Genomic DNA, 12,362 nt, shown 5'->3' on the forward strand with positions numbered 1-12,362 from the left:
TGGAGATTGATATCTGGGAAAGCATAGTTATGGGAAGTAAATGAATTCCTGTCCGCTGTTCGTTGTATGGCAATTTTTCCGTGATTGATTTCCTGTGATTGATTCCCGTTAAATGGATTCCCGTTAAATGAATTTCCGATCTGATTTTGTCGTTTGTTTTGGTAAGTATATAACGGATGGCTGGATAGCAAGCGGAAGACGTTTAGTCAGATTGGATGGTCAAGATATTTCAAATCTTTGATATCAAACATTTTTGACGACGTATCAACTTGAATATAATACTAGTAAAGATAAAAAATCACGATGTGCATTCAGTGTTCATTGCACAGCTTTGCAATGATCACCCACAAAATCCAAATCAGACAGCAGACGATGGCATCGGCAGCGCCATACGCCAGCAGCCTACCTTGCCTGACAAAACCACGACCACCACCGCCGGGATTCATCTCCCCTCCGCCGTCTCGCTCCGGCCTCCACCTTCGAACCCGACCTACCAAGACCAGGAGACCAATCGTCGGCGCAGCAGGATCCCTCCCCTCCTCCTCCATGGCCGCAGCCCAGCCTCAGACGCGCGATGTCCCACAAGAAGGGGCGGAGGAGACAATGAAGCTGCTGTTCGTCGAGATGGGCGTCGGGTACGACCAGCACGGCCAGGACATCACCGCCGCCGCCGTGCGCGCCTGCAAGGACGCCATCTCCTCCAACTCCATCCCCGCCTTCCGCCGAGGTAGCCCAATCGCTTACCTGATTCTCGCTGCCATTTCGCCGAGCATCTTGCGGTCACGCTGACGCAGGGAGCTTACTTCACTTGAGCTGATTCCCAACTGAGCCTGTTGCGTCTGCAGGGTCGATACCGGGGGTGAACAGCGAGCAGATGAAGCTGCAGATCAAACTCGGCGTGCCAAGGCCGGTGCAGCATCTGTTGGACTTCCAGAGAATTAAGGCCGTCTTCCCCTAGTGAGCATTCATTCTCTCTGCCTTATCTTTGGTCCTATTAAATCTTCAAACTTAATCGTCCATGGGATGAATTAGAGTAAAGTGCAATGATACAGTGTGACGGATTCTTATTTTATCACAAGAAAAAATTTCAACGGTGGGTAGGTTACTGACTCAAACATCAGAATAAGCTGTATATATTCCCTACTACAGAGCATGTGTATCTAAATTCTGGTGATGGTAGTAATTCAAAAGTGCTATCACACTGCCTATGGCAAAGCTGCCAAATGTTTATCAAGCAGCACGGCACGGCAGAAGTATGTGTACTTATGTAGTCAGTATTGCACCAGGAGGGAGGATTTGGAATGCTCAACACAACAATGCATTTCAGATGTGCAAACAGAACCTGCCATTGGAATGAAACGAGACTAGTGACTCATTAGTTGTTCAGCATTATGATAGCGCTGGGCGAGAGAATGTTGAGTAGTTGCATTATGCAATGTCAGCTAAGATAACAGTCAACAACACGAAAGCAGCTTATGTGGGTATGTATCCTGGAGAGCAATCATATGACTTGCATGTCTTGTTGGGGAGATGAACTTGGAAGAGTGGAATCTTGGAGATTACATAGTACTCACACTTCCTATAAGGCTATAGCCCAATGCCCATTGCACGGACTAAGTATCTAGCAGTCACTTGAAAATATCTTATATTTACTAATTGGAGGCTCGACAATAACTTTAGAGAAAATAGTTAGAAGTTCCCAAAAGGAGATCATCTGACAGTTGGTTTTATAATACAATGAACAAGAACCCTAGATCTTTGTAATAAATTTTGGTGTACACGATAGCAAAGGATTCCTTGCACATGACACATGGTGCACGTGAAGCTGAATATCCCTTGACAAAAGAGATCAGCTCATAGTTAATCCGAGGCGATATTTTTTGATTGACACATTGCCCTATTGGACACAGTTACTATTTCATAGAATCCATGATACATTTTGTATGCTAGTTTAAGTTGAACCATCTGTCAAAAAGAAAAATGAAACTGAATAGAAAAATACTGCTGGCCATGTTGCCTAATAGGATAGATAATGATGTGTTGGCGTACCGGGAGACAGCTAAGAACTAGTATGCATATATATTAATTCTGACAGGATGAACAAAATTCCTTTGTTAGTAAGAGAAATATATAAAAAATTGACCATGGTAGGTGCTATGTATACTATTCTCATCACCCACTGATTGTAATATATACTGGAAAAATGCTAAGGGAAAAATGATTAAAACAATCTCGAAAATAAAAGTTGTCTGTAGCGTAGCCATTCCACATATAGAAGAGAATTCATACAAGTTCCCAATCAATTGAAAAGTAGAGAAGTCCAATATCAATTGCATATGTAGAAAGCGGTATATGTCTTGTATCAAGATTATGCAGGCCTTAGGTATTATAAACATATACTCTCAGAGGTGGTTGGTATTAGGAGAGAGCAAAACTTAGTGAGCGATGCTCTAGCCAAAATGGCTCGAACGGACCGCACGACTGATGTTTGGTTACGTTCGGGACCAAGCTTGATACCTAGACTTTGTAGCGAGGACTGTAATTCTGAGGCTTAAGTAATACAATTTCTATTTGCAAAAAAAAAAAGATAAAGTAACAGTTGGCAATGCTCTCCAATTAAGTAATCAGTGGGTGAGCATTCCATTTAAATTTATTGGGTTCCACATCTATTCGGACATAAAATGTGTGCAATGATTTGTTTTAGTTGGCCCCTGAAATCTATCATTGAATGTAACACAATGTGTCAAATTATCCATTAGACTACAGTTAAGTCTACCAATGCTAGATACAAAGCTAACAAAGCAATCTTTTTTTTGTGGGGAAACAAGAGATAACAGGATTAAGTTCGTTTTTTTAACAAATTGGAGCACCTCCTTCTGACAGCTCCTGATCCAGAACTGAGTTCTTTTTGCAGAACGCGCAGGTTCGCCAAAGCATGGTTAACTTCGTTATGAGATCGATCAATCCTACTTACTCTGATATCTCTTTGTACACTAGAGCTAACCTGTCCGCTTCGCTCATCTCAATAATTTGTGCCGTCTCACAGCAGTCTGTTTTCCAGGTCAATAGGCTCGGATGACCAGTTCAGTCTGAGCTTTATTCCTCCATCACATGCTGCCAGCTCCGCCACCAGGGCTGAGGTGCAGTTAAACAGTAACATCATCGTTATGGTCACGCAGGACCATGCCCGCACCCGCTCCTCCCGTTCTTGAAAGTAGCTTCCATCCACATTCAGTTTGCAATGATCCCCGTTGCCGCTGGTGATTGCCGGGGCGTGAGGTGGATACAAGCTGCTTGTGGAGAGCAACAACACCTCGAGGAAGAAGGAGATTCAGAGGAGAGCAGCAGAAGTGCAGAGGAAGGAGAAGCCAAGACAGGTTCAGTTTGTTTCTGTTCGATGATCCTTCTAGTTGCTGCTGCTCCCTTATAGCGACCAAGACAAATCTAAGGTCCACTCTCGCTGGCCCATGGCCCAAGTCCACCAACAGCCAATTCTCCAATCTGGTCATGGTACGTTCCCAGTAGGGTCATGACATTGCCGCCCCCAAAAAACATTGCTTGCCCCCAAGCAATGGCTTGGTCAAGTCACACATGGTAGCTCCAACTTCGACACTGAGATCATCCAACACAGACCACTCATGGATGTCCGACTGCGACAATACCCGGATCCCATGGCCTCCCCAGATTCTCTCTGATGGACTGAACGGATCTTGAATGCAAGGTGCTAAGGTTGATATCACCAGGGTCCCATGGTACTTGTATATGCAGCTTGGAGCCTTGGACTGCTGGCTGGAGTATAATTCATAGCCATGATCATGTACATTCGTCCCCATGAGCATTATGCCATGCGATGGAAATCTGGGTTGTTTCTTCTGAAAGTTTGGGTTTCCAATATTAGCCTCTATATCCATCAGCAGAAAGTGCTGGTGCAGAAGCTATTTGTTTCGTGACCCATCTGAATTTAGCAGCTCTGATGCCCACCGTATATGGCAGCATCGCTCCGGTGATACATGCTTCATTAGTCGATCCTGAGGTATCCATGGATCACACAATATCTGCACATTGACACCATTTACCTATTCACCATAACACTCCTGTCTTTAGAAGTCTTAGCCCATATTCTATCGCATGCCAAGTCGATGACGGATTTTCTGTAAAAACTGCATCGATAAGGTTACCTATGGGTAGTATTTTCGTCCGTACAAAATGCTCACAGAGGGAGTCCGGGAACTGAATGAGGCGCCAGGCTTGACAAGCAAGTAGGGCCTGGTTAAATAACATCATGTCCTTAAACCCCATGCCACTTTGCTTCTTTGGCCGTATGATAATGTCCCATGCAACCCAACGAGTCTTCTTTTTTCTGCTCACCACCAGAAGTTTCGGATCACTTTTGTTAAATCATCACACAAGCCAAGAGGTAGGTTGTAAACACCCATGGCATAAGTGGGAAGTTCTTGTGCCACTGCCTTAATCATGGTCTCTCTTCCTCGCTGGGCCATATGGTTATCATCCCATTGCAACAGCCTCTTAGCTAACTTCCCTTGTAAACTCTGAAACTTGCCTTTTGACACGCGGCCCTCTGGAGTGTGCAAACCAAGGTCTTTAGTTTCAAAAGTCTCCACCGTCACTTGCAAAATATTCTTGACCTCAAATTTGGTATTCTCCTCACAAGAGTTGCCGAAGTAGATGGAGCATTTTTCTGCATTAATTAATTGTCATGTGCTCCTTGCACATTAGTTCAGCACCTGTCACTCAACCGGCTTACAAGGTCGAAGTCATTGGATTGCATCGCTTCTGAAAATTGTAAGTAGAGCAGCTGAAAATGATAATACACTTCATTAGTCCAAAACAGAAGGAACAGAATTCATCTATTGGTAGTCAGTTTCAAAGTATGGCATCTTTGATAAAATTCTTGTACTGTATTTCAAATCCCTATATATTTCACATGTAACAAATTCTGTAAAACGGTTAGCGTTATGTCACATGTAAATTGCTAGCTCGTGCAGATACATGGGGTTGATGACTAGGTATCATAACCCTGATTGCCAACAGCTTGTAAGATTGTCTCATCTAATCTTGGCAATAAGTGCATCATCATCGCCCATAAAAAAAATAGTGCATCATCACCGATAATAGCTGACTGGAAGTTAGAGGGTTCTCCTAGGATGTCTTATTCCTAGGCTTTAATTTAGTGGAGTTACTTACTGATAATTTGCATCTTGGTGTATCACATAACATCTTATCCTCCCCAATCTTATACCATTTTTCTCATTGTTTGTAGCGGCGAGATCACTAGCTGCGAGGTTGTTGACGGTGGGATGATCTGTTCGAGTGGAACATGCATCGAAGCAATGGGAGATAAAAATGACGACTGCTATATTGTCAACGCCGCAGTCTACGTCGGTTACTAATGTCAGTGTAAGGAATCATGTCTTGGAACAGAAGACTGGGAGATTTCCTAAGCAATAATCATGTAACTGTCATGAACAGACAAATTATAGTCAGGGGGGAGTCCAAAGAGGCCTCCTTGTACTCCCACTACCTAGCAGCGCATTGTAACCTCGTTCGTTATGTTACCATGGATGGCGATGTCGTTGTTAGCCTCATAGTTGTAATTCACATGAATTGGCCTGTACATTTTCACTGTGTGCTCTAAGGTGTGGGCAAGTGGAGAATGTTGGATGCATCCTCCCAGTGGCGGAGCCAACAGGGTGGAAGGGTGGGGTGAGGCCCACCCTAAGATTTGGGCCAACCCATATATCTTATATAGAAAACAAGAAAAAAATGAGAAAAGCCCAACCCATATTAGGCCTGCCCCACCCTAGCAAAATGGGCTGGATTCGCCACTGCATCCTCCTTTCCTTTAGCATTCTTGGTGTCGTGTGATTGGCTGAGAGGTTGTCCTTGTGCCTGTCTAGCTAGGTACGAGGACGCATTCAGTCAAATTTGCCTTGAGCGGAGAGCATCATGTACTTGTCTGTTCCTGCTGCAGCTATGACTTGGGCTTTGTCTTTGTGCCTGCTAGCCGAATTATGTGATTGTGCTGGAAGGAGCAGGCCTCGGAAATTCAAGCTTCAGTCTTGAGCAAATGCAGTGTGGATAGAGCCGGTCTTGGTCGTGGTAAAACGCGTGGAGGCGGGTCCAAGCAGAAGGTGTGCTGGATCTGGATCCGTGCGGTGATATGTAAATTGCCACTAGCTTGTCCAAATACATGGAGTTAATGACTAATTATCAACAGGGAGTGACTAATTTTTGTTCCACTACTACTTGTGATGACATTGAATTTCAGTTGTAACCTAGATTACAACTTGTGACTAGCACAAATCGTGAAACAATCCAACGGTTCGGGGTATTTTTCCCAGCCCTTGTTGTAAGTCATGACTAGCATGAATTACAAAGCAATCCAACGGTTTGTGGTATTTCTTAGTGTGCAAATTGTAAAATCTCAGTTGCAACTCATATGTAACTTGAATAATTTCAGTTGCATCTCATTTTTCAACTCATAGCACACATGATCACGGCCCAATGTAACACTCTAGGAGCCAACTGAGGATCGGCAAAGCCGTACTATTGTCCTGATTGATAATAATTCAATTTTTAGTCTCATAAGATCTTAGCTACAGGTGCATCCTCATCACCCACAAAAGAAAGTGCATCATCATCGACAATAGCTGACCCCCAATTAGAGGGCAGTCCTAGCCTCCTAGGATGCCTGATTCCGAGGCTTTAATTCAGAAGAGTTACCGAACTACTGATAATTTGCATCATGTATCACATAATATTTTATACTCAACTTGCATCATCATCGACAATAGCTGACCCAAATTAGAGGGCAGTCCTAGGATGTCTGATTCCCAGGCTTTATTTCACAGGAGTTACTGAACTACTGATAATTTTCATCATGTATCACATAACATTTTGTAATCGGCTTATTATTTCTACATCTTCTACGTACTTCCAGTTTCCTCATTTTCTCTAGCGGTGAGATAATTAGCTGCGAGGTTGTTGTCGGTGGGATGATCTGCTCATTTTCGAAGCATTTTCGACGGCGGTGGAGTCGCATGTGGGCAAACGCTTTCGCTTCGAGCGTTTCTGGCTCAGTTTACCTGGCTTTGACGACGAGATCAAGGCTATCTGGGAAGCGCGTCGCTTCGATGGGCCGCAGGTGCCTCGCGACCCCCTTGCTCGCCTCGATTTTAAGCTGCGTCTCGCCAGCCGTGGGTTGCAAAGGTGGAGCCAGCGTCGTGTAGGCTCGGTCCGGGACTCTATCCTTGTGGCCAATGAGGTTATCTGGCGCCTCGACCTGGCCCAGGAAGCTAGATCGCTCTCTGATCTGGAGGTTTGGCTGCGGCGCTCCCTCAAGCTTAAGCTCCTTGGCCTAGCGTCTCTAGAGCGAACCATTGCGCGGCAGCGGGCAAGGGTTGCGGCAGTTAAGGATGGGGACGGCGTCGACGCAGTTCTTTCGCATCATGGCAGCGTCCAGGAGTAGGCGATGCCTCATCGGCTCCCTCTCCTCCGGCGATCGCACCGCCTCTGATCTGCGCGGGAAGGTGGACCTGGCTACCTCGTTCTTCTTGAACCTTTTGGGCGCCGCGCAGCCGCGCGATGCTGACATCTCCCTACAGGCTATTGGCCTCGAGCCTGTTGATCTCTCTGGCCTGGAGGCTCAGTTCTCCGAGCAGGAGGTGTGGGACGCCATCCGGGCCATGCCGGCGAACAAGTCGCCCGGCCCTGACGGTTTCACGTGGGAGTTCTACCGTCGCTGCTGGCCAGTGGTGAAGGAGGACGTGCTGGCGGCGATGCATGCCATCTGGTCGGGTCACGATCAGGGTTTCTCGGCCCTGAACGAGGCTTTGATCACCTTGCTGCCCAAGAAACACGGCGCCTCCAACTTGAAGGACTTCCGCCCTATAAGCCTCGTCCACAGTTTCGTCAGGCTCCTAACGAAGGTCCTAGCGAGGCGTCTTGGTCCACGGATGGCGGAGCTCGTGGGGGCTAACCAGACGGCTTTCATTAGAGGCAGGTGCATCCAGGACAATTATCTCCCCGTCAAGGAATCCGGCAAGCTGATCCACCGCAGGAAAATCCCGGCACTGCTGCTCAAGGTAGACATCGCGAAGGCCTTCGACATCATCTCTTGGTCCTTCCTCCTCAGCGTGCTTCGGCAGAGGGGTTTCGGCCCTCGCTGGATTGGGTGGATCGCGATGCTGCTTAGGACAGCTAGCACTAGTGTTCTCGTCAACGGCTGCACCGGTGACGCGTTCCGGCACGGGAGGGGCCTGCGGCAAGGGGATCCCATCTCCCCGTTGCTCTTCGTCATCGCCATGGACGTTCTGTCCGTGCTCTTCCATTCGGTGGAACGGGCCGGCCACCTCACGAGCCTCGCGGATGTGGGGCTGCGCCACCGCGTCTCCCTCTATGCCGACGACGTCGTCATCTTCTCCAAGCCATGCGCTGGCGAGATCGCCGCGGTTTGGGAGGTTTTGGCTTGCTTTGGTGGAATCTCTGGGCTTAAGGCGAATCCGGCCAAGACTTTCGCCGCGCCGATCCGGTGTTCCCCGGAGCGGCTGCTCGATCTTCAGGACGCGTTGCCGTGCCCGCTTGGCGCGCTTCCTTGTTCTTACCTAGGCTTGCCGCTATCGTTGCGGAAGCCTGGGAAGGCGGAGCTGCACGCCGTGGTTGACAAGCTGGCCGCGAAGCTGCCCTTCTGGAAGGCTAGATTGCTATCTAAGGAGGGGCGCTTGACCTACGTGCAGGCTGTCCTCTCCTCCTCAGTGGTTTACCAGTTGCTCGCTCTTGACCTCGATTCGTGGTTCATCAAGGCTGTTGACAAGCTGAGGCGCGGGTTTCTCTGGGCTGGAGCTCAGGACGCGAAAGGAGGCTGCTGCGCTGTCTCTTGGCACCTCGTCTGCCAGCCGAAGGCGCTTGGTGGTCTGGGTTTGCGCAACCTCTCCCTCATGAATACGGCTCTCCGCTCGCGCTGGTTGTGGTTGCAGCGCACCTATGTGGACAAGCCCTAGGCCGGCTTAGCGATCGCAGCTTCGGGGAACACAGTCAGCCTCTTCAACACCTCCGTTCGCATCAGTCTTGGTTCCGGCGCGGCGGTTTTGTTCTGGGAGGACGCTTGGATCGGGGGGCTCACTGTCGAGTCCATTGCGCCAGCGGTTCTTCAGCTCGTCAAGCTAGCCGTGCGGCGAGTCCGTACACTGCAGCAAGGGAAGCTGAACCATGCTTGGGCGCTGGATATCTCCGGGCAGCTAACTGTGGATGCCGTGGTGCAATATTTGCGCCTGTGGGCGGCAGTCTCTCAGGAACTGCAACAGGTTGACGACGCGGCGGTTTCCGACGTCTTCAGGTGGAAGTGGACCGCCGACGGAAGTTTCTCGTCCAGAGGTGCTTACCGCGCGCTCTTCCATGGCACCGTTGGTCTGGAACTCTTTTGCGCCGTTGAATTTTAAGTTCCATGTCTGGCTAGCTCTGCGGCGGCGATGCTGGACTGCGGATAGACGCCTGCGACACGGCTTGCCGTCTCACACGCTCTGTCAGCTGTGTGACGCCGCCGACGAGACGCTTGACCACCTGTCCCTGCACTGCCCATACGCACGTGCGATCTGGGCCGGCCTCGTCGTGCAGCTTGGTCTGCCGGACATCACTCCCATGGGCGACTTCGGCATCAACGACTGGTGGATGCAGGCGACTGCTAGGTTCGCGAAGGTAGATCGCCGCTCAGCCAACTCTCTAATCATGCTAGCGCTAAGGTCGATATGGCTGGAGAGGAATGCGCGGGTTTTCGAGGATAAGCGCTTGCCCCATACCGTCACGACGCGGCTCATTGTTGATGAGTGGCATGAGTGGGTTAGGGCTAGGCAGAATGGTAGGCCGCCGGGAGAGTGAGGGTTTCGTTTCCGGCCGGCGCCAATTTGGCGCTAGCCACACCTTGTTGTAATTCGGTGGATTGGGACATCTTTATGCATCTTCTCTCTTAATGCAATGACGCGCAGATCTCCTGCGGGTTCGCTAAAAAAAAAGCAGTGCGAGATAAACCACGATTGCTACATTGTCCAGTAGCATTCTTTTGTTTGTTTGTTTTGTAGCATTCTTCGTCTCGTGTAGCATTCTTGTTTTGTTTGTACTGTAGCATCGTTCGTGTCGTGTGATCCGCTGAGAGCTAGGTCCAGCCGTCCCAGAGGGACGAATTCAATCCAACTTGCATTGACCAGGGAGAGTCATGCACTTGTCTGTTTATGCTGCAGCTATGGCTGGGGCTCGCTCTTTGTGGCTCCCAACCAGCTATGGCTTGAGCAGGTCTCGTAGATTAGCTTGACTCTCTGCATCCAGTTGCAGCAGCTGCATCTAGTTGACGGAGCTGGTCGTGGTAAAAACGCGTGGAGGAGGTCGAAGGAGGTGTGCTGGATGCCTGGATCTGGATCCTTGCGGCGTTTAGATTTTTTCCCGTTCTGCAACGGATCCATGCGTTCAACTTGCATCTTATTGTTCTGAATCCGTACATATTGTGACTGACAAATAATAATGGATGGTGCATTGGTGCCTCAATCCTTTAGCTGACAAATTATAATCGATAGATAAATCCTAAATTCAGTACTGACATGAAGGCTTCTGTAATCTTTTGGCCCACACTACTTTTGAATGTGAAATGACAATCACATACAAGGTGTGTCGTGTGAATTGTAACTAGAGATGCAAGTGGCTCACTATTAGGGTTTCCTCTACCTCTTTAGTTCATTCTAAAAAAATGATATATTGTTGGAAAAGTTGGGTTTCTTTTGGGTAGAGGATACCCTAATGATGACCACCATGCATCTCTAGTTGTGACACTTCAGTTTAGCGTATTACGCCATGGACAATATTACTCCCTACAGCCCTAAACATTTATTAGAGTTAGGCAAAACGTAGGCTATAATGTGTCTCAATTCCTTGAATCTGCGACAAATATTTAGGATCGGAGGGAGTAATATTACTCATGGCGTAACAGTCTAATATATAGAGGTCAGACCTCTCTGCCCCTGAATTTGTTTAGATTTCATAACCTCATCCCCATTTTTGTGAGGGAGAAATTATATTTTTTCTCAGTTAAATGGGGTTATTGTAAGCCAATACTAGTTGTGCAATATGGCCTAGTACATGGCGCACCCAGCAAGCGCTGCTACCTTAAGATGTTCCATGATTATGTAAACACACGAAGTCCCATTAATCTTCTTACTCCACTTATGAAATGGCCATCATGCTTGAGGTTGTTGTTGTGCTTTGACTCCTTTTTTTTTGAACAAGAGCTTTGACTAATGTATTCTCTCGATAAATTGGGTAAGTCTTTCGCCTCCTGAGTCTAGATTTCAAGGTCAAGTCTTTTTCCTCCGAAGTCCAGTCTCTTAAATATTCTTACTGCATTGATGAGATTCCCATATCGTTTGAGGTTGTGGTGGTAACGATATGGAGGCAAGTCTTTCACCTCCTAAGTCTAGATTCCAAGGGTCAGTCTTTTCCCTAAAAGTATATATCTCAAGGATAACGTTGACTGGGATTAGGATGACTTTTGCATCATCAAGAATATAATGTACAAAATAAGCGCACCATTCCATTATGACACTTTAGGGGTTTGCATTAGTGGACATTAGTTGATGCTATATACGTCACCATCCTTTAACCCTGGTTTGTATGATTGCATTGTCTGAAATGCAAAATTGCCAAATCAGATTGCGACCCCAACTAATTTTGAAATAAATTATGCATCTCTTAGTGATACAGATTGCTTTTATCCTCGGAAGATTCCTTCCACTTATTTATTAGTCCATAAACTTAATAGTTATATCTTTTCATATCTGTATACATATACTACTCCTACTTGTATTCCGCTCTGTTATAGTATACCAAACACGTAGCACATTGTATGTCTTGGTAATATAAATATTCACCATGCGGCCCTGATTAGTGTAACACATCCCATATTGATTTATATGGTATCATGGTGACACTTCTTACAATATCATATCTAAAAAACCTACATGGCATGGTCGATCTTCATAGGTTCTTTCCGCGCATCATATTCCCTGTACATGGCCTTGGCTCTCAGTCTCGGAGAAGCTGACTTGAAACATTTTCTTGATCTCACAAGCTCATGTGTTGCCGACAGTGAAGAGAGCTCAACTGCTTGGCTTCCTCAAAGGATTGGTTGTGACACTACCAGAAGAACTCAACGAAAAGGAAAAGGATGGGAAGGACGTGAAGATTCTGAATCCGACGCATGGTCGGTGGATTTCTTAGGGAAAATTTGTTCTGAGTTATGTTATAACTAATATGATGCGAGAGGTGTTGACTCAGGTGGTCGGCCTTAATGTAGTGGTTGC

The 12,362-nt window shown here is 47.2% G+C and overlaps 1 protein-coding gene across 1 annotated transcript; it reads left to right on the plus strand.

Annotated features, from left to right (window-relative positions):
- The first annotated feature begins 328 nt into the window (after positions 1–328).
- Positions 329–5,656, plus strand: LOC124661610. Its single transcript, XM_047199490.1, has 3 exons — positions 329–727; positions 846–957; positions 5,282–5,656. The coding sequence occupies exons 1-3, from the start codon at positions 337–339 to the stop codon at positions 5,409–5,411; spliced, it is 633 nt and encodes a 210-aa protein (XP_047055446.1). The 5' UTR covers positions 329–336; the 3' UTR covers positions 5,412–5,656.
- The last annotated feature ends 6,706 nt before the right edge of the window (positions 5,657–12,362 follow it).

The sequence above is a fragment of the Lolium rigidum genome, chromosome 6 (assembly GCF_022539505.1).
Source record: "Lolium rigidum isolate FL_2022 chromosome 6, APGP_CSIRO_Lrig_0.1, whole genome shotgun sequence".
Classification (NCBI taxonomy): domain Eukaryota; kingdom Viridiplantae; phylum Streptophyta; class Magnoliopsida; order Poales; family Poaceae; genus Lolium; species Lolium rigidum.

Coding starts and splice junctions, on each gene's coding strand:
- LOC124661610 (XM_047199490.1), top strand. CDS start 337: ATGATCACCCACAAAATCCAAATCAGACAGCAGACGATGGCATCGGCA. Junction 728..845: donor CATCCCCGCCTTCCGCCGAG/GTAGCCCAATCG, acceptor TTGCGTCTGCAG/GGTCGATACCGGGGGTGAAC. Junction 958..5,281: donor ATTAAGGCCGTCTTCCCCTA/GTGAGCATTCAT, acceptor CATTGTTTGTAG/CGGCGAGATCACTAGCTGCG.